This window comes from Mesoplodon densirostris, chromosome 15, assembly GCF_025265405.1.
Source record: "Mesoplodon densirostris isolate mMesDen1 chromosome 15, mMesDen1 primary haplotype, whole genome shotgun sequence".
In the NCBI taxonomy this organism is placed as follows: domain Eukaryota; kingdom Metazoa; phylum Chordata; class Mammalia; order Artiodactyla; family Ziphiidae; genus Mesoplodon; species Mesoplodon densirostris.
The window spans coordinates 47,102,857-47,128,310 of NC_082675.1; the positions used below are offsets into that span (position 1 = coordinate 47,102,857).

General features: G+C 36.8%; 1 protein-coding gene across 1 annotated transcript in view; it reads left to right on the forward strand.

Annotated features, from left to right (window-relative positions):
• Positions 1-16,479: 16,479 nt before the first annotated feature.
• The window catches only part of DSG3 (desmoglein 3), a 28,849-nt gene continuing 19,874 nt past the window's right edge, over positions 16,480-25,454 (forward strand). Inside the window, 3 exon segments of the mRNA XM_060119072.1 lie at positions 16,480-16,527; positions 24,377-24,412; positions 24,928-25,059. Of these exon segments, the coding sequence (XP_059975055.1) occupies positions 16,480-16,527; positions 24,377-24,412; positions 24,928-25,059 (216 nt within the window).

Sequence of the window (25,454 nt, forward strand, 5' to 3'; positions counted from 1 at the left end):
CACTGAAGGATTTCAGCAAGGAAAGCAAACGCTCAGATTTGTATTTCACACGTGTCTTTTCAGGGCCTCTGTGGTGCTAAATTTGTGGAGAGTAAACCTTGATGAAGGGAAGGAATTGGGCTGATTCTGCTTTCAGTTCTGCACCTCCCAGCCCACCTCATCCTGTGACAGTCTGTGACCAACTGAGCACAGCTGGAGGCAGCTTCACAAGCAAACTGCTTTGTCCTTTGACATTGAAGCGTATTGCTAATTAGCCAGTTTAATATCTAATACATATATATTTTTTAATTGAAGTATAGTTGATGTACAATATTATATGTTACCAATGTACAGTAGTAATTCATGATTTTTAAAGGTTATACTTACTTCATTTATAGTTATTATAAAATATTGGCTCTATTCCCTGTGTTGTACAATATATCCTTTTAGCTTATTTTATACCTAGTAGTTTGTACCTCTTAATCCCCTACCCCTATGTTGCCCCTCCCCACTCCCCTCTCCCCACTGGTAACCACAAGTGTGAGTCTGTTTCATTATGTTCACTAGTTTGTTGTAGTGTTTAGATTCCACATATAGGTGATATCATAGAGTATCTGTCTTCTCTGTTTGACTTATTTCATTTCTCATGATACCCCAAGTCCGGGCTTCCCTGCTGGTGCAGTGGTTAAGAATCCACCCACCAATGCAGGGGAAACGGGTTGGAACACTGGTCCAGGAAGACCCCACATACTATAGAGCAACTAAGCCCGTGCACCACAACTACTGAGTCTGCACGCCTAGCGCCCATGCTCTGCAATAAAAGAAGCCACTGCAATGAGAAGCCTGTGCACCGTAAGGAAGAGTTGCCCCCACTCGCCGCAACTAGAGAAAGCCTGCACGGAGCAACAGAGACCCAATACAGCCAAGAAAATAAAAAATAAATAAATTTATTGAAATAAAATACCCCCAAGTCCATCCATGTTGTTGCAAATGGCAAATTTTCATTCTTTTTTATGGCTCAGTAGTAATCTATTTTATATATATTGTATATTATATTTTATATATATATATATACCACTCTTCTTTGTCCATTCATTTGTTAATGGACACTTGGGTTGCTTCCATATGTTAGCAATTGTAAATAATGTTGCTATGACCATCAGGGTGCATGTATCTTTTTGAAGTAGTGTTTTTGGTTTTTTTCAGACAAATACCCAGGAGTAGAATTTCTGGGTCATATAGTAGTTCTATTTTTAGTTTTTTGAGAAACCTCCATACTGTTTTCCACAGTGACTGTACCAATTTACATTCCCATCAACAGTGTATGCAGGTTCCCTTTTCTCCACATCCTCACCAACATTTGTTATTTGTGTTCTTTTTGATGACAGCCATTCTGACACCTGTGAGGTGATATCTTGTTATAGTTTTGATTTGCATTTCCATGATTATTAGTGATGTTGAGCATCTTTTCATGTGCCTGTTGGCCACCTGCCTGTTCTCTTTGTAAAAATGTCTGTTCAGGTCTTCTGCCCATTTTTCAATTGAGTTGTTTGCTTTTTAGGTGTTGAGTTGTATGAGCTGTTATATTTTTTAGATATTAACCCCTTATCAGTCATATCATTAGCAAATATTTTCTCCCATTCAGTAGGTTGTCTTTTTGTTTTGTTAATGGTTTCCTTTGCAGTGCAAAAGCTTTTAAGTCTAACTAGGTCCCATTTGTTTATTTTTTATTTTATTTCCTTTGCTTTAGGAGACAGATTCAAAAAAATATTGCTACGATTTATGTCCAAGAGTGTTCTGTCTATGTTTTCTTCTAGGAGATTTACAGTTTCTGGTCTTACATTTAGGTCTTTAATCCATTTTGAGTTTTTTTGGGGTTTTTTGTATATGGTATGAGGAAATGTTCTGATTTCATTTTTTCACATGTAGCTGTCCAGTTTTCCCACAATATTCTTCTTAATCATTTTTAATTACAGTAAGCCCCATACATGCGAACCTTCAAGTTGCGAACTTTCAAAGATGTGAATGTGCATTCCATCCACGTCAGGTATGAGTCAAATTGCAGCCTGCCCTCCATCTCCTATTGCTGATGATCCTTCAGCTCTACCATCTCCCACCTCCTCTTCCTCCTCCAGTCAGTAACTCTTCTTGCTTGTTCACTTGATGCCAGCCCCTGTATGCCAGCTGTTGTCCTGTACTATTGTACTTTTCAAAGTACTGTACTGTAAAATTAAAAATGTTTAGCTTTTGTTGTTTTATAAATGTATTATTTATGTGAAAATATTATAAACCTATTACAGTACAGTACTACATAGCTGATTCTGTTAGTTGGGTACCTAGGCTAACTTTGTTGAACTTATGAACGTGCTCTCAGAACGGAACTCATTCGTAAGCAGGTGACTTACTATAGCTGCTGGGGGCATATTTTTCTTCCAAACAGACTTCAAGATATTTTTATCCTCTACCTTCGTCCTTCATATAGGCTATGGGTCAAGTCTGAGACTGCACTGAGAATTTGTCTTTGAGGAGCTGACATAGTAATTCATTTCATCCAGGAATACATTAATATCTTTCTATTTTCTTAGATCTTATTTCACATCCTTCATTAATAGTCTTCTAACTATTCTTAAGAAAATTACTTCCAAATACTTACGGTTTTTACCTGAGACTATGAATGAATTCTTTTTCTCATTTCACTTTCTAGACTCTTATTACTAGGGTAAAAAAATTACTGATTTATTATATAAAAGTCCACTTTAACATTTCTAAGAAAAGTGCTACATGCAAATGTGTGATAATAAATTTGAAAACTCTAGAAGATATGGATAATTTCTTTGCAAAATATAAATTATCAAAATGTAGCCCCAAAATGGAAAGCCTCAACAGAACAACTGACCATTGAGGAGCTTCATATAGTGGAGCTTGTAGTAACTGGAGATAAATTTCATAAGCTCAAAACACTTCCTTAAAACTCAGGCTGACTTACCCAAATTAGTATAAACTGCATCACTTCAAAGTCTAAAGGAATAAAAAGGTGTCTTGAGAATTTGTCAATCCTGACTTCACATGGAGAATTGAAGATTAACATTAAGTCAGCATGTTGAACAAGTTAATCAACATGCGCAAACATCCATAAAATTAGCCGTGTGTCTAAGGCATCAAAAATGAAACCCAAACTGACTCATGAACATGCTGTGCGAACAAGGGAGACTAGAGGTGGAGTTTTCTCTACCTTTAATCTCTCTTTAGGTGTATCCTTCCAGAAAAAGACCAAATATGCTGCAGCTGTGCCGGCCCTGGATCAAAAAAATAAAATCATACTGTAAAGATGTGCTTTGAGAAACGTTCAGCCTAAATGAATCCATAGAAATCTTCAGAAGTTTCAATAAAGAAAAGTAAATTGAAATGATGTTCAAAAAAGTTAATGTGAAATAATATAGAACAAAATTCTATAAGCTAAACATTTTGTTGTAAGACATGGATTTATTCCCTATTCAGGTAGGTAATGAATTCTGATCGTCTTCTTAATGTCAGCAAATAGAATAAGGGTGTTTATTCAAAGGAAGGCCAATTAGACATGTCCAAAACTGTAGAAGAAACACGTTCATATGTTTGAACGGGAAGTTCAGTGCCTTCCTAAGTACTATGTGAATACAAAACAGATCCACATGATACAGGAGTTACTGTGCCCCTGAAAAACAAAAGCAAGAAAATACACTTGAAATTTGTTTCCTCTCATTAATCTTTTCAGGAGGCTTTGTAGCTCCTAGTCAGTACCCCAATGGTAAAATGCCCAGGACAATAAGTTGTGCAAGTTTTACCAGTTTGAAACTTACTTGCAACTTACTAATCATAAAAGTATCAGCGTATGATGCCTCATGAGTCTTTGGTAGAAAAGATTAAACACATCAGTCTTTGACCCAGAAGAATAAAGAATGACAGATGGCTCATTTTTCAGAAGCATCCTTCCTTTCCACGCTAGAGCTAGGAGTTCTTAACCACAAATACGCCTGTAATCCTTGGAGATCATTTTTTTAAATGTTCTATGCTGTTTTCAGATCTCATCTACAGATTGGTGTCTAAGGCAGACAAGGGAGCATAGATGCTGTTGTGTACGATGCAGTGTATCCATTCCACTGGCAGCCACGCCTCATGGTGTGTGGTTTTCTTCCCATGGGTGGAGTGGTGGGTTGAGATTTAAATTTTTAAAATTATAAAAAGATTTGTTTTCTTGCCTTAGGAATTACCTATAATAATACTGGTACAATTTGACTACTAGGAAAACGTAAGTCATGGCTCCCATGATACTTAAAAATATTCAAGGACTTCTGTAAATTGTGCTCTTTATCATCAAAAGGAATATATATATACAAATAAAGGGATGTAACAAGAACTAGAGAGTATAGGAAGTTAATATTTGACTTTGCATATTTGATTGTCTTATCTTTTCAAATCTTTTTTTTTAATTTTTTTCACTGTTTTCAAGTTTGACATGTCATTTATTAACCAACGTAATGTCTTTTTTTTTTTTTTTTAAAGAAGACGTTGGGGGTAGGAGTTTTTATTTATTTATTTATTTTTGCTGTGTTGCATCTTCGTTTCTGTGCGAGGGCTTTCTCTAGTTGTGGCAAGCGGGGGCCACTCTTCATCGCGGTGCGCGGGCCTCTCACTATCGCGGCCTCTTGTTGCGGAGCACAGGCTCCAGACGCGCAGGCTCAGTCGTCGTGGCTCACGGGCCTAGTTGCTCCGCGGCATGTGGGATCCTCCCAGACCAGGGCTCGAACCCGTGTCCCCTGCATTAGCAGGCAGACTCTCAACCACTGCGCCACCAGGGAAGCCCCGTAATGTCTTTTTTTAAACATTTTTTTATTCAAACAGAAAGTCACAAAAATTATAATCATCCTCATCAGTTCATTCAGTCCCGTGTAATTAATTTTTTTTCACCTTGATCTTTTGTTAGCACTTTTATGAATTCATCAGTTTTCCATTAGAGTTCTGAAAATGCTTATTCATTCAGTTCATCAGTATAGTCAGTTACCAGAAACCTGTACTTGTCAGAGTCTTTTCCATGAATTCCTTGAAGACGAAACCCTTTTATAGGAACATTTTTGCAAAAGCATCAGAGTACACCCAGAACTGTCTGTAAATGACAAAAGACTTAAAAACGACCACGGTTAAAGATTTGATGAAAGTTCATAATAATGCAACTGACAAGGAAATTTAGTTATTTCTGAGATATACATTTTAAAGTAATAACTAGAATTATGACTTATAACATTATACCAGAACATATAAGATTTTTAGGAATTTCATGTAATGTCTGAACATTTATATTAACATATTTCCAGGCAAATAACCCAAAGAAAGTTTAGTATTAGTTTTTTTTTTGTTTTGTATTGTTTTGTTTTGTTTTATACAGCAGGTTCTTATTAGTCATAAATTTTATACACATCAGTGTGTCCATGTCAATCCCAATCGCCCAATTCAGCATACTACAATCCCCACCCCCCTGCGGTTTTCCCCCCTTGGTATCCATATGTTTGTTCTCTACATCTGTGTCTCAAATTCTGCCCTGCAAAACGGCTCAACTGTAAGATTTTTCTAGGTTCCACATACATGTGTTAATATACGATATTTGTTTGTCTCTTTCTGACTTACTTCACTCTGTATGACAGTCTCTTGATCCACCCACGTCTCAACAAATGATTCAATTTCGTTCCTTTTTATTGCTGAGTAATATTCCATTGTATATATGTACCACATCTTCTTTATCCATTCGTCTGTCGATGGGCATTTAGGTTGATTCCATGACCTGGCTATTGTAAATAGTGCTGCAAGGAACATTGGGGTGCATGTGTCTTTTTGAATTATGGTTTTCTCTGGGTATATGTTGGTAGTGGGATTGCTGGATCATATGGTAATCCTATTTTTAGTTTTTTAAGAAACTCCATACTGTTCTCCATAGTGGCTGTATCAATTTACATTCCCACCAACAGTGCAAGAGGGTTCCCTTTTCTCCACACCCTCTCCAGCATTTGTTGTTTGTAGATTTTCTGATGATGCCCATTCTAAATGGTGTGAGGTGATACCTCATTGTAGTTTTGATTTGTATTTCTCTAATAATTAGTGAAGTTGAGCAGCTTTTCATGTGCTTCTTGGCCATTTGTATGTCTTCTTTGGGGAAATGTCTATTTAGGTCTTCTGCCAGTTTTGGATTGGGTTGTTTGTTTCTTTAATACTGAGCTGCATGAGCTGTTTATATATTTTGCAGATTAATTCTTTGTCCATTGATTCATTTGCAAATATTTTCTCCAATTCTGAGGGTTGTCTTTTTGTCTTGTTTATGGTTTCCCTTGCTGTGCAAAAGCTTTGACGTTTCATTAGGTCCCATTTGTTTATTTTTGTTTTGATTTCCATTACTCTAGGAGGTGGAGCAAAAAAGATCTTGCTATGATTTATGTCAAAGAGTGTTCTTTCTAACTTTTCCTCTAAGAATTTTATAGTGTCCAGTCTTACATTTAGGTCTTGAATCCATTTTGAGTTTATTTTTGTGTATGGTGTTAGGGAGTGTTCTAATTTCATTCTTTTATAAGTAGGTGTCCAGTTTTCCCACCACCACTTATTGAAGAGACTGTTTTCTCCATTTTATATCCTTGCCTCCTTTGTCATAGATTAGTTGACCATAAGTGTGTGGGTTTACCTCTGGGCTTTCTATCTTTTTCCACTGATCTATGTTTCTTTTTTTGTGTCAGTACCATATTGTTTTGATTACTGTACCTTTGTAGTATAGTCTAAAGTCAGGGAGTCTGATTCCTCCAGCTCCGTTTTTTTCCCTCATGACTGCTTTGGTTATTCAGGGTCTTTTGTGTCTCCATACAATTTTAAGATTTTTTTTTCTAGTTCCATAAAAAATGCCATTGGCAATTTGATAGGGATTGCATGGAATCTGTAATTGCTTTGTGTAGTATAGTCATTTTCACAATATTGATTCTTCCAATCCAAGAATATGATATATCTCTCCAACTGTTAGTATCATCTTTAATTTCTTTCATCAATGTCTTATAGTTTTCTGCATAAAAGTGTTTTGTCACCCTAGGTAGGTTTATACCTAGGTATTTTATTCTTTTTGTTGCAATGGTAAATGGGAATGTTTCCTTAATTTCTCTTTCAGATTATTCATCATTAGTGTAAAGGAATGCAAGAGATTTCTGTGCATTAATTTTGTATCCTGCAGCTTTACCAAATTCATTGATTAGCTCTAGTAGTTTTCTGGTGGCATCTTTAGGATTCTCTATGTATAGTATCATGTCATCTGCAAACAGTGACAGTTTTACTTCTTCTTTTCCAATTTGGATTCCTTTTATTTCTTTTTCTTCTCTGATTGCTGTGGCTAGGACTTCCAAAACTATGTTGAATAATAGTGGTGAGAGTGGACATCCTTGTCTTCTTCCTGATCTTAGAGGAAATGCTCTCTGTTTTTCACCATTGAGATTGATGTTTTCTGTGGGTTTGTCATATATGGCCTTTATTATGTTGAGGTAGGTTCCCTCTATGCCCACTTTCTGGAGAGTTTTTATCATAAATGGGTGTTGAATTTTGTCAAAAGCTTTTTCTGCACCTATAGAGATGATTATATGGTTTTTCTTCTTCAATTTTTTAATATGGTGTATCACAATGATTGATTTGCATATATTGAAGAATCCTTGCATCCCTGGGTTAAATCCCACTTGATCATGGTGTATGATCCTTTTAATGTGTTGTTGGATTCTGTTTGCTAGTATTTGGTTGAGGATTTTTGCATCGATATTCATCAGTGATATTGGTCTGTAATTTTCTTTTTTTGTAGTATCTTTGTCTAGTTTTGGTATCACAGTGATGGTGGCCTCATAGAATGAGTTTGGGAGTGTTCCTTCCTCTGTAATTTTTGGAAGAGTTTGAGAAGGAAAGGTGGGTGTTAGCTCTTCTCTAAAGTTTTGATAGAATTCACCTGTGAAGCCATCTGGTCCTGGACTTTTGTTTGTTGGAAGATTTTTAGTCACAGATTCAATTTCATTACTTGTGATTGGTCTGTTCATATTTTCTATTTCTTCCTGGTTCAGTCTTGGAGGTTATAGCTTTCTAAGAATTTGTCCATTTCTTCCAGGTTGTCCATTTTATTGGCATAGAGTTGCTTGTAGTAGTCTCTTAGGATGCTTTGTATTTCTGTGGTGTCTGTTGTAACTTCTCCTTTTTCATTTCTAATTTTATTGATTTGAGTCCTCTCCCTCTTTTTCTTGATGAGTCTAATGGTTTATCAATTTTGTTTATCTTCTCAAAGAACCAGCTTTTAGTTTTATTGACCTTTGCTATTGTTTTCTTTGTTTCTATTTCATTTACTTCTGCTCTGATCTTTATGATTTCTTTCCTTCTGCTAACTTTGGGTTTTGTTTGTTCTTCTTTTCTCTAGTTCCTTTAGGTGTAAGGTTAGATTGTTCATTTGAGAATTTTCTTTTCCTTGTATTAGGCTTGTATAGCTATAAACTTCCCTCTTAGACCTGCTTTTACTGCATCCCATAGGTTTTGGATCATCGTGTTTTTATTGTCATTTGTCTCTAGGTATTTTTTGATTTCCTCTTTGATTTCTTCAGAGATCTCTTGGTTACTTAGTAACGTATTGTTTAGCCTCCATGTGTTTGTGTTTCTTACTTTTTTTCCCTGTAGTTCATTTCTACTCTCATAGCGTTGTGGTCAGAAAAGATGCTTGTTATGATTTCAATTTTCTTAAATTTACTGAGGCTTGATTTGTCACCCATGATGTGATCTATCCTAGAGAATGTTCTGTGCACACTTGAGAAGAAAGTGTAATCTGCTGTTTTTGGATGGAATGTCCTATAAATATCAATTAAATCTATCTGGTCTATTGTGTCCTTTAAAGCTTGTTTTTCCTTATTAATTTTCTGTTGGACGATCTGTCCATTGGTGTAAGTGAGGTGTTAAATTCCCCCACTCTTATTGTGTTACTGTCGATTTCCTCTTTTAGAGCTGTTAGGTGTTGCCTTATGTATTGAGGTGCTCCTATGTTGGGTACATATATATTTATAATTGTTATTTCTTCTTCTTGGATTGATCCCTTGATCATTATGCAGTGTCCTTCCTTGTCTCTTGTAACATTCTTTATTTTAAAGTCTATTTTATCTGATATGAATATTGCTACTTCAGCTTTCTTTTGATTTCCATTTGCATGGAGTATCTTTTTCCATCCACTCACTTTCAGTCTGTATGTGTCCCTAGGTCTGAAGTGTGTCTCTTGTAGACGGCATATATATGCATCTTGTTTTTGTATCCATTCAGCGAGCCTGTGTCTTTTGGTTGGGCCATTTAATCCATTCACATTTAGGTAATTATTGATATGTATGTTCCTATGACCATTTTCTTAATTGTTTTGGGTTTGTTTTTGTAGGTCCTTTTCCTCTCTTTTGATTCCCACTCACAGAAGTTCCGTTAGCATTTGTTGTAGAGCTGGTTTGGTGTTGCTGAATTCTCTTAGCCTTTGCTTGTCTATAAAGCTTTTGATTTCTCCATTGAATCTGAATGAGATCCTTGCTGGGTGGAGTACTCTTTGTTGAGTACTTTCATCACTTTAAGTATATCATGCCATCACTTTAAGTATATCATGCCACTCCCTTCTGGCTTGTAGAGGTTATGCTGAGAAATCAGCTGTTAACCTTATGGGAGTTCCCTTTTATGTTACTTGCCGTTTTTCCCTTGCTGCTTTTAATAATTTTTCTTTGTCTTTAATTTTTGCCAATTTGATTACTATGTGTCTCAGCATGTTTCTCCTTAGGTTTATCCTGTATGGGACTCGCTGAGCTTCCTGGACTTGGGTGGCTATTTCCTTTCACATGTTAGAGAAGTCTTCAACTATAATCTCTTAAATATTTTCTCTGGTCCTTTCTCTCTCTCTTCTCCTTCTGGGACCCCTATAATGCAAATGTTGCTGCGTTTAATGTTGTGCCAGAGGTCTCTTAGGCTGTCTTCGTTTCTTTTCATTCTTTTTTTTTTTTTATTCTGTTCTGCAGCAGTGAATTCCACCATTCTGTCTTCCAGGTCTCTTATCCGTTCTTCTGCCTCAGTTATTCTGCTATTGATTCCTTCCAGTGTAGTTTTCATTTCAGTTATTGTATTGTTCATCTCTGTTTGTTAGTTCTTTCATTCTTCTAGGTCTTTGTTAAACATTTCTTACATCTTCTCAATCTTTCCCTTCATTCTTTTTCAGAGATCCTGGATCATCTTCACTATCATTATTCTGAATTTTTTTTGGAAGATTGCCTGTCTCCACTTCATTTAGTTGTTTTTCTGGGGTTTTACCTTGTTCCTTCATCTAGTACATAGCCCTCTGCCTTTTCATCTTGTCTATCTTTCTGTGAATGTGGTTTTTGTTCCACAGGCTGCAGGATTGTAGTTCTTCTTGCTTCTGCTATCTGCTCTCTGGTGCATGAGGCTATCTAAGAGGCTTGTGGAAGTTTCCTGATGGGAGGGACCGGTGGTGGGTAGAGCTGACTGTTGCTCTGGTGGGCAGAGCTCAGTAAAACTGTAATACACTTGATTGTTGATGGGTGGGGCTGGGTTCCCTCCCTGTTGGTTGTTTGTCCTGAGGCAACCCAACAGTGGAGCCTACCTGGGCTCTTTGGTGGGGCTAATGACAGACTCTGGGAGGGCTCATGCCAAGGAGTAATTCCCAGAACTTCTGCTGCCAGTGTCCTTGTCCCCACAGTGAGCCACAGCCACCTCCCACCTCTGCCGGGGACCCTCCAACACTAGCAGGTAGGTCTGGTTCAGTCTCCCCTGGGGTAACTGCTCCTTCCCCTGGGTCCCGATATGCACACTACTTTGTGTGTGCCCTCCAAGAGTGGAGTCTCTGTTTCCCCCAGTCCTGTCGAAGTCCTGCAATCAATTCCCACTAGGCTTTAAAGTCTGGTTCTCTAAGAATTCCTCCTCCCATTGCCAGACTCCCAGGTTGGGAAGCCTGACGTGGGGCTCAGAACCTTCACTCCAGTGGGTGGACTTCTGTGGTATAAGTGTTCTCCAGTCTGTGAGTCACCCACCCACCAGTTATGGGATTTGATTTTACTGTGATTGCGCCCCTCCTACTGCCTCATTGTGGCTTCTCCTTTGTCTTTGGATGTTGGGTATCTTTTTTGGTGAGTTCCAGTGTCTTCCTGTCGATGATTGTCCAGCAGCTTGTTGTGATTCTGGTGTTGTTGCAAGAGGGAGTGACAGCACATCCTTCTACTCAGCCATCTTGGTTCCTCTCTCTCAAATCTTATTATTATATCACCTGAGATGGTGAAAAGGCCAGGATGAGGTTAGATCCAGGAGGGATGATAGGTTTTTTGGATCTAACCAAGATCCAGAAGTTACTTATATCTGGGTCCAGTTTCTTAGATTGCTATGCTCAGAATCTTAACTTTATTTCCATTTATTATAATCTGATAAATTATTAACATTTAAATGAACATTTAAATCTCTTAGTAGAACTAAAATATATTTTTTATACAAGTAGTACTTTCTCATATAAGAAGCAGAAAAGAATTACCTATAATAAACATTATGCCTGGGGAAGGGGAAGGAGGAAGGACAATTTCTTACACTATCAGTGGGAATGTAAACTGGTATAGCCTTCTGTCATGACGACCTATTAAAAACTGTACTACATGTGCACTTTGATCCAGCAGATATACTTGCACAAAATGTTTAAAGACATATTCATTTATTCACCCTGCAAATTGCTGGGAATAAGCTACTAAATGAAATAGACATGATACCTCCCAGATAGAGTGCACAGTCAAGTGGAGAAAGGCAATATAAGCACTCCAACTAAGAAATAACAATGGACACATGGTACTAAGCCCTATATAGGCAGCAAATTGGGATTACAGATAAAATAATGGGGATGAGAGTGCCCACATTAGGGAGTAGGAAGAAAGGACCCCTCTGAGAAGGTATCATAAGCTACCAACTGATGAATGAGAAGCAGCCAACCAGGCAGGAGAGAAACTGAGTGAAAACCTGAGGCAGGAAAGAACTGGTGGTTTTTGAAGAACAAAAGAAGGTGCATGTCAGAAGGAAGGAGTGTGTAAAGTGTCTGGAGAGGAACACAGGGAATGGACCAGGCAGTTCCCTGGAAGCCACAACAGGCAGTTTTGATTCTGTTCCAAGTACATTGGAAGCCACGATCCTTTCAAAAATAGCAGTCAGGTTGCTGAGAGAGGAGGATTGGGTGAGAGGTGAGAAGGGAACAGGAGCTCAGTCCTAAGCCCATTGCCTAGGCTGCCTGAGAGATGCCAGGAATCTGGTGAGTGTGGATTCCCAGAGAAGGAGGGAACTAGATGGATTCAAAATAGATTTTGTAAGTAGATTCCACCTGGTCAAGTTTAGCTCCAACCAACCACAAGAACCAAAGAAAAATTTCCTGAAGAAACACATTGTTGAAGTGAACATGAGGCTCATTTGGAAAATCCCTCCATTCACACTCTTTATTACCTTATAAAAATATTCCCACAAATAAGCAATTCCCTAATCAGACTAAACAAAGCCAAAAGATGTTGACCCTAATCCACGGCATAAGTAAAAAAAAAATTTTAAAGTGCATTCATCCATATTTACCCTTCTGAAATTTGGGCTTGAATCAATATACGATAAAAAATTGCACAAATCTTTTGAAAGAAAGAATTCCAGGAATTACAGCACCATGGTGACCATGTTGCATACTCTCTAATAGAAAATTAGATCAATAGCTCTATTTTCACTGATTTTTAAAGCTGCAGACTGTTCTCTGCAAATGGACAATTATTACATTCTCTGACATTTCTGGATGTCTTCAAGTGATGATCCTAATGAAAGAAGTGTATGATTTCCATTATCTTGAATAACAAAAAGTGATGTATCCCTACATTGGCAGGCCTTTTCAGGATGTATGTATCATTTTGTTAATGCATAATTTGTGGAACTCATACCTTAATTAATGAATTTGTGGACATTCAAGAACAATTAAATATCAAGAAGTAGTGATGTCTGACATATAAGATATATTATATACATGTTTCCAGTCAAAACAAACAAAAACCAGTGAAGGCTTACCAGTGAAAGCAGTCTTATTAACATCCTCTACTTGGTGAATAGTAGAACTGCTGTAGATAATGAGCATTAGAATCATGGAAACCTCTGAAGCCACTGCCTCTTAAATAAATACTCATTTTTATTGCTTCACTTCTTATGCCATGGCTCAATTTCCAGCAGATTGAAGAATGGTCTCTTCTTAAACCTACGATGTGGAGGGGTGGGATGGGGAGGGTGGGAGGGAGGGAGATGCATGAGGGAAGGGATGTGGGAACAGATGTATATGTATGACTGATTCACTTTGTTATAAAGCAGAAACTAATAAAAAAAAAACCTACGATGTATTGTATCTATTGTCCAATTCTTATATTTTTAATATGATACATAAAATGAAGGAAAATACACACATACAATGAAGCTCCTTTTTAATGATTATGATTATTATTGTTATGATCCTCATTTTTATTTCAGCTTCTTGAGTAAAAGCCAGTTTCAAGTTGGGCTTACGTTTCCAAAGCCATTATCTGGAGAGTAATAACATAACCACTCAACAAAAACTATTGGAAAATCCTCCCTTCTTTCCTTTTCACAAACATAAACATAAACAAAAATAGCAAGTGAAAACACTGAAGGCACAATGCAAATGCACTCCCCAGCAGAAGTAACTTCCAGGCCACCTTCCTATCACCATGTAAATGTGGCCCAAAAACAAGCATGCTTCATTACCTTACTGAGGTTCCCAATCCTGCAAAGAAAAAGAAGTGTTTGCTTAAAACACTGTCAAGAGCACACAGAAAGAAGATTAGGGGAGTCCTGTCTGCCTTCAGAATGGACAATGGGATCAGTCCTTGCTTTCTACAACCCTCCTTAACAGGGACAAGTAGATGGAGCCAGACTGAATCAGGCCAAGTCTGGTACATTACTCTCCTATAAGGGTGCCCATACCCTATTTACACCACCCAACCAAGAATCCTTAGATGGTATTTCAAAATACAGAAATGAAATACCAGTTAAGTCCTTAACCTGTGTTCAGGTGAGGAAAGAGTGAAGTGATAATCAACATTTTTAAGTCTAATTAATTAAAATTGTCAAAGAAGGGACTTCCCCAGTGGTCCAGTGGTTAATACTCCATGCTCCCAATGCAGGGAGCTCAAGTTTGATTCCTGGTCAGGGAACTAGATTCCTCATGCCGCAACTAAGAGCCCGCATGCAGCAACAAAGATCCCACGTGCCACAACTAAGACCCAGTGCAGCCAAATAAATAAATAAATATTTATTTATTTATATAATTGTCAAAGAACTGGAGTTTTAGGAAAGGTAGATCAGAAAAAAAAAATTGAGTCATCTGTAGAATTTAGTCCACAATGCAACTATGATATTCCTAGGAATATCATAATTCACTGCTATCATTTTTTAAATTTCTTTTGTCTTTAACACAATAATGCTTTGAAGAACTTGCAAGATATTAAATTATGGAAAAGGAAGGAATTGAAAGTTCATTATGTTTTTCTGTTTTTCCCTGCCCCAAAGTTTAGAATGTTATTCATAAAAACTTCCTGTACTCACATTATTTTTAAAGAAGTTTCTTTTTTAATTATAAAAGTAATACATTCTCATTACTAAAAATAAGAAAATATATACAACCATAATGAAGAAATAAAATACATCCATAATCACTTCATTCAAAAAATAAGTTCTAGGGCCTCCCTGGTGGCGCAGTGGTTAAGAGTCCGCCTGCCGATGCAGGGGATACGGGTTCGTGCCCTGGTCTGGGAGGATCCCATATGCCGCGGAGCAGCTGGGCCCGTGAGCCATGGCCGCTGGGCCTGCGCATCCGGAGCCTGTGCTCCGCAACGGGAGAGGCCACAACAGTGAGAGGCCCACATACCGCAAAAAGAAAAAAAAAATAAATAAATAAGTTCTAGTATATTAAGGTGGTTCATTCCAGTCTTTGTCCATATGTATATATTTTTCATTATGCTATAAGAAAAAAGCCCCAGTATACATACATATAAACCCAAAACTCTCACCAACGTTAAACAAATTCAGATAGTAAATTCAGAAGCAACCAACACTTCAATTGCTGAATTCTGCATTATACAAATCACTAAGTTCAATAAAGCTCATCCCAGCTTCTATCCCCTTACATTTGTTAACTAGTCCAGTCACAGACTAGTGAATATACTTAATGCCACTCAGCTGAAACTTAAAAATAGTTAAAATAGTAAATTTTGTTATGTATATTTTACCACAATTTTTAAAAAGACAAAAAAAAATCCCACAAGATTTTTACCTATAAGGTGTTTTTTTCCAACTCCTAGACTATAAAATCCTTTCTGTCTAAAATATTCTGGTTTCCCTGGTACTAAAAAGCTTCCAAAACCTGATGCACAAATACTTATAATATTGTTTTTCTACCAAACATTTAAAAAAATATTCTGGAATGTTAAGAGTGCTCTTAACTCTAGTGTTATAAGCCAACTAAAAAGGTGCTTTAGTAGCTTTTCCCCATCCCATAACTTGAGTTGGAGTCCAGGAGTTTAGAAGTGCACAAGTAAATAGCAGTGAGCAGGGTATCTGCTCTAGAGGAAATGTAATTAAAAGTGCACAGAGTTAACCTACTTCACTAGGCAAATTACTTTTTTTAAAAACTTATAAATGAAGAGAAATACAATAGAAAGATGTCATCTGAGTATTATCAGGGATCTGATTTTGCAATGTACAACTTATATATTTCCAACATCCAAGGCACCATATGCGTTTAGTCCAATTTTATTTCCAATTATTTTCATTCAAAACCTGTATTAATAGCTGCTTGATGTGATGGTTTTCTTCTTCAGATTTGTAGTTTCTTTCAATAAAATTGAAAGCCATATTATTGCTTAACACCTAAAATATATTTTGCTTAACTTTAAATCTACTCACATACACTCAGGCTAAAAAAAATATGCTCTTCCACAAGTTAGATTTGGGGGAATTTTGTAGGTTTTGTTTTATTTTTCAGTTTTAATTGGCACCATGAGAAGCAGCCAACTAGATCCTTTTTCAGTGTAGTCAAGGTTAACTTTTTCACTTCCACACCATGGTTAATTTATCATCTGGTGCCTTCCTATTAAAACTGGTTTTTAGCCTGTGAACTTTTCTTTCAGCTTCCAACAGAGGATTTCATTGCTTCAGGAATTGAGGTGTGTCTAAGTTTTTACCTGGGAGCAAAAGTGATGTAAGCGTTTCTGGTTTAGGGTGGGGAGGACCTGCATAACAGGCCATCTGCAGACTCCTGAAGACTCTGTCCTGAAGACAGCAGAGACGCTGAGAGGGCTTTCCTTAGACATCGCATGCAGGCGGTTGGAAGGACTAAAGCAGGAGCTCCTTTGGATTTGTTCACCAAGGAAATCAGAGACAATGGCTTGGCTCCTTTTCAGAACCACAGGGGCTCTGGCCATTTTAATGGTAAGTCCTATTTTTTTCTAATAATTGCAAACTTTCCCTGTTTCCCTCCTTGTTAGAGAATGCTATATTTGACTGCTGAATCCCTATTATAAATTCTAAAAAGAGTTCAGTGGAAATAAACATTTTAAAACGAAACTGTAAAGATTACCAATTTCTCCCTTTTGTTGCTTTTTCTAATGTTGTATTTTCACATAAGAAAATAAGGCAGATGATAGAAATGAATTTGAAAGTTGCCATTTAGCATTTCTTTAGGTAAATAATTAACTAAAGAATTAAATAATCCTGGTCTCAAGTCTATTTTCCATAACACCATCACTTTCTTCAAAGTAATGCTTTTATTCATCTTTTTATTCATGCTTTTATTCTAATACACAAACTAAAACACATAAAAGAGAACGAGGTCTGTTTTCCAAGGTTTTATATCTCTTAAGCATATGGCTAAGAATTGTACATGCCTGGTCTTGATACCAGACATGTTTTTAAGTAGTCAAAGACCATGTAATTAAAATCAAAGCAATATTTGACTCTAGAGAAGTTGGGAGGGTTATTAGGAAAACAGTGTTTTGTTTTTTGCGGTACGCGGGCCTCTCACTGTTGTGGCCTCTCCCGTTGCGGAGCACAGGCTCCAGACGCGTAGGCTCAGCGGCCGTGGCTCACGGGCCTAGCCGCTCCATGGCATGTGGAATACTCCCAGACCAGGGCACGAACCCCTGTCCCCTGCATCGGCAGGCAGACTCTCAACCACTGCGCCACCAGGGAAGCCCTGAAAACACTGTTTTATGTTTAGCCTTTATGTGCAAAAGACATCCAACCTTTGGTTGCAAAAGAAGACAATATTTTATAAGCCAGTTTTTCAGAAGAGTAATACCTTCGTGGATTGGGAAAGTTTTATATAACATTACATAAAAGAGAAGTGGAATCTGGAGAGCAAAGCACTAGCCTGGATGTTACAGACTAGTTTTTTCCTTAAATGTGTTGTTTTAGTGAAGAAGAAAACTTGTCACAATATTATCAGTTAAACAAAGATATCAAAATAGTGAAATATACCATAATGAATATTTTTTAAATTCCTAAAACTGATTCCTCATTTTATCAATTATAAGTTGGGTTGGCCTACACATCAGTTTCCCTCATTTCCTCATCTAAAAAAATTGAGATAATTGAACTTCAAGAAGTTATAGGGAGATAGTTCTCAAGGAAGAACATTCTAAAAATTAAATATGTTTAAAGTTAGAATAGACTGCCTGTGAGCCAGTTTCCCAGCCTTCCTTCTCATGGCAATGGTCAAGCAGAAAAATTGGGTGTGCCCTTCTGTTTGAGTCTGTTTCTATTATGACAGTGTAACTAATTGTTTTGGCAATCTAATGAATTTAATTGACCCAGGAACGTTGTAAAAAGAAATGTGACAATTGTAATGACTTCCCACTTTTCCAGATGGTCCTTTCTGAACTAAATGAACTGCAGGTAGCCTCATAACCCATCTGTCCAAGCCAATGACCAACCTGGGAAGCTAGGTGATATGTGGGAGGGAATGTCGGAATAGTGTTGTCACGGAGTTTGATGGCCACAGGCTTAGAGGAGCTTCTTTCCCTGCTTTGACATGTACCACTCTCAGTTACCCTTCTGGTTCTGGAGTGACTGTAAGATCCTTATACTGAGGGCTGTTTTATTCATCTTTGTATCCCTAATGCCCACCATAATATCTGTCTTACAGTGGATGCACAATTGTTTGAAGAATGGATAAATGAATGATTAAATGAGGCCTCTCTCAACTATAACTTCCCCTCACGGTGCCTCTATAATGCTAGTCATGGAAGAAGCTATGAGAGGTTAGAACATTTTGCTCCCCTCAGGAAAATTTTACAGGCACACATACACAAACACACAAGCTATTTAAACAACAATATAACTTCATACATAATTGTTAAACTGAGAGGTCTGGACCTGCTCTTTCCAATATGGTAACCAGTAGCCACATGTGGCCATCAACCATTTGAAATGTGGTGGATCTGTATTGAAAGGTGCTGTTAAGTATAAAGCATGCACCATGTTTTGAAGATTCAGTATGAAAAAAAATGTAAAATTTATCATTAATAATTTTTATGTTGATTACATATTGAAATGGCAATATTTTGGACATATTAGTTTAAAATATGTTAATAAAATTAATTTCACCTTTTTAACCTTTTTAATATGAATAATAGAAAATTTAAAATTATATATGCAGCTCACATTTGTGGTTATTATATTTCAACTGCATAGTGCTGGTCTACTCTTAATGCTATTAGTGGAAGGCAGTGTCAGTCAGAGGTGAGGTAGGCAAACCAGGCTCCATGGACCAGGTGAGATTTGAACTGCTTTTTGATAAGTATAGATGGGCCACAGGGAGATATCTTCGGTTGTCAGCCCAGCACATGCAAAGGCAGGCGCAATTACGGCACTTGCCTAGAGGCAATGGACACACTGATTTGGCTGGAATGATAGTCTGCATTGGAGAATCTGGACATGAAGTTAAAAAGGCAGATGAGAGTCAGACTGAAAAGTGCATTTTGTGAAGGGTAATGAAACCCTTTTAGAAGTGGGGAGCCACCCAGAGTTTCGAAATAGCTTGGTGATGGGAAAAAACAACGTTTTTAAAAGCACTGTGGAGTGGGAAAGCAAATCTTTTGTTATTAAAGGGTGGGGTCTGAAAGTTGGAAGACCTGTTTGGAGGTTTTGAGTTAATGCCACCAACCTATGACCATACAAGGGTTGCCTAGAGAGGTAATATATGAAAGCTAAGTCACGGACTTCAATCTATGCCTGTACCACTGACTCACTCCAGGCCTTGCTTCCTCTGCTGTCAAATAAGAAGAATCATATCCCCCTGACTAATGAGCATGACCCCAGTAAGAATAAAGGAACAATGTGCACAGGAAAGTGCTCTGGCAAACATAAAGTGCTTTGTAAGACTCTAATTCCTATTATTTGTGATATTTTAGTAATAAAGATGAATCTTGATTGATGAAGCAATCCAATTTCCAGTACTAATAAATATATGAAAATTAATTTCCTCCTGAGCCTTTCCAAAAGTTAAGATTCTAAAATCAGAATAACCTTGCCAAGAAATTCCAGCCAGCCCTGCCTGACTTGAGCAAAACTTAGGAAAGATGTCATTACTTCCACCTATTATCACTCCCACACCTATTACCGCTCCCACTTACTTAATACCCGAAACCGGTTTTCACTTAGAACACTCAGTGTCCATGACGTTTCTCATAAACTTCTTAGCCTTTGTCTTGTCCTTTCCTGTGAAGAGTCATTCTGGGGCTTCCCTGGTGGTGCAGTGGCTGAGAGTCCGCCTGCCGATGAGGGGTTCGTGACCTGGTCCGGGAAGATCCCACATGCCGCAGAGTGGCTGGGCCCGTGAGCCATGGCCTCTGAGCCTGCGCGTCCGGAGCCTGTGCTCCGCAATGGGAGAGGCCACAACAGTGAGAGGCCCGCGTACTGCAAAAAAAAAAAAAAAAAAAAAAAGAGTCATTCTGATAGCCTAAGGTGAGGGCTTGCTTTGGGAAGTTCATCACAAGAAAGAATTACATAGGCAATTGGCTGCTATCAATAATTTTACTATGAATAATTGAATTTGCATAATATGCACATTTTTCTTGCATGGCCACTGCACAGTTGGCCAGGCTGTACACTGCACAATGCCAGGAAGTGCATTCACATAAACTACAATGTGAACAGTGCCCCCTGGAGCTGTGCAAGGAGCAACCTACTCAGTTGTACGGTGGAGCATTGGTTCTTGTCTTTTTCTGATGCTCAAGAAAGAGAAAGTCCTTATGTGCCTTGACATGAATAATAATAATAAAAGGCCACTTAATATCACAGTGGCTCTTTTACACGTTTTTTTTAAAGTCTGGACAAAAGTAATTAACACTTATTAAGCAGTTACTGTAGGCTAGGGATCATCTATATGCTTTAGACATGTTAATTCATTTAATCCTCACAACAAACCTATAAAGTAAGTAGAATTATTATTTCTATTTTACAGATGAGGAAACTGAAAAATTAAGTAATGTTCCCAAGTTATTCAGCTGGTACATGGTGAGACTGGGATTTTAATTCAGGGATTCAGGATCCAGTGTCCAACTTTCTATTGCTACATTTGACTGCATCCTATACAGTATTTAAAATGAGCTCTTTAAAACAGCCATGGGTATTTGTTTTCACCTCTATCATGATACGAGGCTTAACTTTCTAAATTGAGCTTACTCTAAACATCAGTTATTAAAAATTGAACCATCCTAAATTAATTTTTAAGTAATTAAACATATATCATTTTTTTCAATTAAAGAATTTGCCTTGATTAATACAAAGCTTATTAAAATACTTCCAGGTTTTTTAATTTTAAAAAGTCTATATATATATAAAGTTATGAGGTATCATAAAATATAAATCACTCATTTCTTCTGAATTGTACATATGAAATTTATTCCAACATGTATTGAATGACCTCTATGATCTGACACATAAATAATCATTGTACTTAACCAATTATAAAAATAATACCACCAACCTATGTATATATATTTCATGAATTTTTCCAAAAATAATTAATAATTTTAAAAAATCAAGTTTAAAATTTGTAATGATTTCTTGGAATTACCCAATTCATTCTATAAATTTCCCAGAGGGGAGTGGGTGTGATCCACTCTTATCCCATTCTGAGAAGAGTGGCCATGCCCTAGCCTGGCTAAGACTATCTCCGTGGATCCAATGCACAGTCTAACGGTCTGTCCTTCCGCACACTAAAGTATCAGATTACTCTAAACAAAACCTTGGCCAACTCAGTAAAAAGCAATTGTTATTATATATGATATTTAAAAATCCAGTCACCCATATCCTCAAAATACATTTATTGTGGACCTACCATACTCAATAGGAATCTTAATGATATAACTACATACATTTTAATTAGCAAATAGGGCATGTGAATATCAAATCACTTTATGTCATATACTTTTTAACCTAATAATCTCATTTGCTTTTAATAAAATATTTCTAATTCTTACATATGCCAAGGTATTTAGAGCATATCAATGCTTTAAAAATCATGTAGTCAAAGTTATAAAAATAGGGCTTCCCTGGTGGCGCAGTGGTTGAGAGTCCGCCTGCCAATGCAGGGGACATGGGTTCGTGCCCCGGTCCGGGAAGATCCCACATGTCGCGGAGTGGCTGGGCCTGTGAGCCATGGCCGCTGAGCCCACGCGTCTGGAGCCTGTGCTCCGCAATGGGAGAGGCCACAACAGTGAGAGGTCTGCGTACCGCAAAAAAAAAAAAAAAAAAAAAAAAAAAAAAAAAAAAAAAAATTATAAAAATAACCAGGAAACAAAGGGAAGAAAGAAAAGTAAAGAAATTCTCAAGATATGGAGTGTTTTGTCCACATTGGTATTTCCTAGACTCTAGGCCACAAAAAAAGAAAATTTAGTTGATTTACATTGTCAAGAAACTATTGAAATATTTATTACATATTCAAAATTCTTATATGAACAAAGTAAAACATCTAAGTAGCCACATATAAGTATTAATTAACTAAAACAGGAAAGATTTTTTAAAACACTATTCGAAATAATGTAAGCCTATGATTATATGTCTCAATACATGTATAAAGAACACTGCATTATTCAGAAGTGCCCCATATTCCTAGAAATACAAAAATAATCCCATTTTCACAATATTCCCTAAAATTGGAGAACATTCTTGTTGGTCTGACTTTAAAAGAGAGGATGGGAAACAGTAAAGGTCTGGCTGAGTAACTTCTCTAAGGGCTCTGATTCAATGAAATGATTGAACAAATAAGAAACACCTGTCTGCTATGCTCATTTTCCATAGTTTAGGGTTTGTCCTTCCTTTGCTTCCCAGGAAAACAGAAATCATGTCTTAATGTCTACTAGAAGAATCATTCTCCATGGGGCTAGTATAAACATGATTCGTATTTTCTGGATGACTCTTTCTGGTTTTCCTGTAAAAGAGATTGTGCCTGGTCCATCCCTCCTCTCACGTGTGGCTGGGTTGTTCTTATGAACTGAGAAAGTAGTACAATGACTACATTGCTCTGGTCTTTTCTCCCAAGTAACTCATGATATTGTTGAATAAAGAGCAGCAAAGCTGTAAAATCATTTTGAGACCTGTTAGAACCACAAGTAATGGTTCTTTTTCATGACAATTTAAAAAAACACCCTTTGAAATAAAGATTTTACTGAAATTTTTAGAATGGAAGGGTCCTGGCATTCTATGTCTGGTATGATTATTCCTTTGCTTCAGACTGGGACCTGCCTCTTTATTATAACCTTCCGAAATAAACAATGTAATAAATCTACATTGTTTCAGGAATAACTGCAGCCTTTGCCAGGAAGAAATCTAAACTGACTATCATATAACTTTCTTTCTATGACTAGTTTTTTTTCTATTTATTTACATTGACTTTGGTTAGAATCTAGTGTAGTGGTGATGTGCATGCTTTAGAGTCAGGCTGCAGGGGTTCAAATCCTGGCTCTCCTGGGGCTGTTAGTTGGGGCAAAGTACTCATTCTCTCATGTCCCCATTTCTTCATCCATGAAATAGGCTTTACAATAATAGAATCTCCTTCAGCTGACTGCCATACAAAGTGAGATAGTAAACATAAAGCTCTATGAATAGCAACTGACACAAAAAAAATAATCATTTTTTTCTTCTGATATATTTTTCACAATCTTTTCCCTACCAGATTCTCTTCAGATTAGGTAATCAGTGAGTCACAAAATAGTGGTTAAACATCTGCTGAGGGACAGGTATTGTACGAATTGCAAGAAGAAAAATAATACAGAAGCAATGATTTGGGAAGTTTGCAATTCTCATGGCTTGATATCACAACGCACATAAAGCCATAAGAAATAATAAATCGTGGTAAACCATTATGAGCAAAACTGCATGCTATAGAATATGTGTTGTACAAACTCAGAAAAGGAGACATCAGTAAGGACGGTTTCATGGAGACTGTTGGAACTTGAAATGATCTTAAATGATGAGTAATATTTAAGTGTGTGAAGGGAAAGAAAAATGCATTCCAGGGGGAAAATGACACAGATGAAGGTCCTGTATGCTCTTGAGAAAGTGAAGACCCTGGCCCACTTGGATTCATTTTATCTTTATTTTTAGTTTTTTTCAGATCAGTATGAATATTAAGCTCAAATTTAAATTGAACTAGTAAGGTGGAGATGCACAGATCCATGTCCCACAGTAAACACCACTAGTGGTTGGAATAGCATATCCCAATCTTTTACGTTTCATTCTCTAAATTAGACTAGTTCCTTTCCACTCTCTCCACTCTTATATGACTACGAAAATGCCTTACCCTGCAATTGCAACTAACTAATACAGCATTGCCTTTGTACAAGTCAGTAGCATAGGTCATGACTTTTAATAATCTCCTATGGCACTTTCTGAAGCTTATCACAATGATGCTCATCATTGTTTCCCAAAGCAATAGCTTCCATAGCTCCCGGGAAGTGTTTATGGAGCAGCCAGGTAAGAAATGTCTGGTTGCTGCAACAACTGTTGGAATTTTTAAAAGTTTTAGATTCTCCTGTGTATCTTTGAAATGCTATAGTCAGATTAAAGAACTGAAAGAACTTGTTTATACGAAGAGTATTTTCTTTTTTTTTGGAAGGATTTTGCCCTTTGAATACTGCGTCTCCAAATCTACTTCTTTTGAAATAGAAACAAACTACAATATGAACAGCAGAATGTAAAAACCAGGATTATTATCTTATATAATTACTTATTTGAAGAATTCACATTTAATTTGACTTTATTTAAATGTCTACAGGTGGTCCTTTTGGTTCATGGAGAATGGAGAATAGAGGTAAAGTATGAAAAAGTTTTTTGTAATTAAAATAATAGTTTAGTTAAAAAATTAAAATTGTACTCAGGAAAAATAAATATTTAATGTTTTAAATTATTTAATAATTTAATCGTGAAAATATAATTAAAATTCTAATTGCTAACCTAATAATATTTAAATACTAGCAAGAATAAGTGTCATTATTGTAAATTATCTCATGCATTCTTCTTATCTTAAATCAACAGGATTTCATTAAACCTGTCTTTTATGCACAGAATAGTTAGATGTTGTGGAATATATAGAGAAAATATAAAATATGATTAGATGCTAATATTAAAAATCATATAGCTCTGTAGCTATTCTAGTTATTTAATATTTCTTCTTTGCTTGACAGTGTGAGGGAGAGAAAATTAGATATTTAAGTCTTAGAGATCTTGAAACATAGGCGGCTCCTCAACCTAGGTGTCTATAATTAATACTCAAAGCAAAAATTTCCAACAATGTGCATAATAAAATGGAATCCCTTTTTACATAAGACAAAAGGACAACATGGAGAATATGAGACAGTGGTACAACAAGGCAAAAGGAGATACAAACGTGACTGGGTGAAATTTGCAAGACCCTGCAGAGAAGAAGAAGACAACTCGAAAAGAAATCCAATTGCCACAGTAAGTCTTATGAGCAGAAGTAATGTTTTCAGAATAAATGTACTAGATGTAAATTAAAATAATCTGGCAATTCCAATTAGCAAAATGCAGACTGAGGAGTCCACAGAACAAATAACCTGGTATCTTCAACAAAACAAAAAACACAGTAATACTAGTAATAACAATTTGAAAGAGAGAAAGATGAAGGAGCTATAGCTTCTAGAGTAATAAAACATAATTAAGAGACATTTCAATCAATTTCAATGGATACACCTTTTCGGATTCAGATTCTAGCAAACAAATAGAAAAATTATATGGAAAGTGCTTTGTTCGGGGCAGCAAATTATGCTCAGAGATTAAGATTTTTATCAGTAATTTATTTAACACGGGTTCACTGCAGGAGTTATAATAATTTC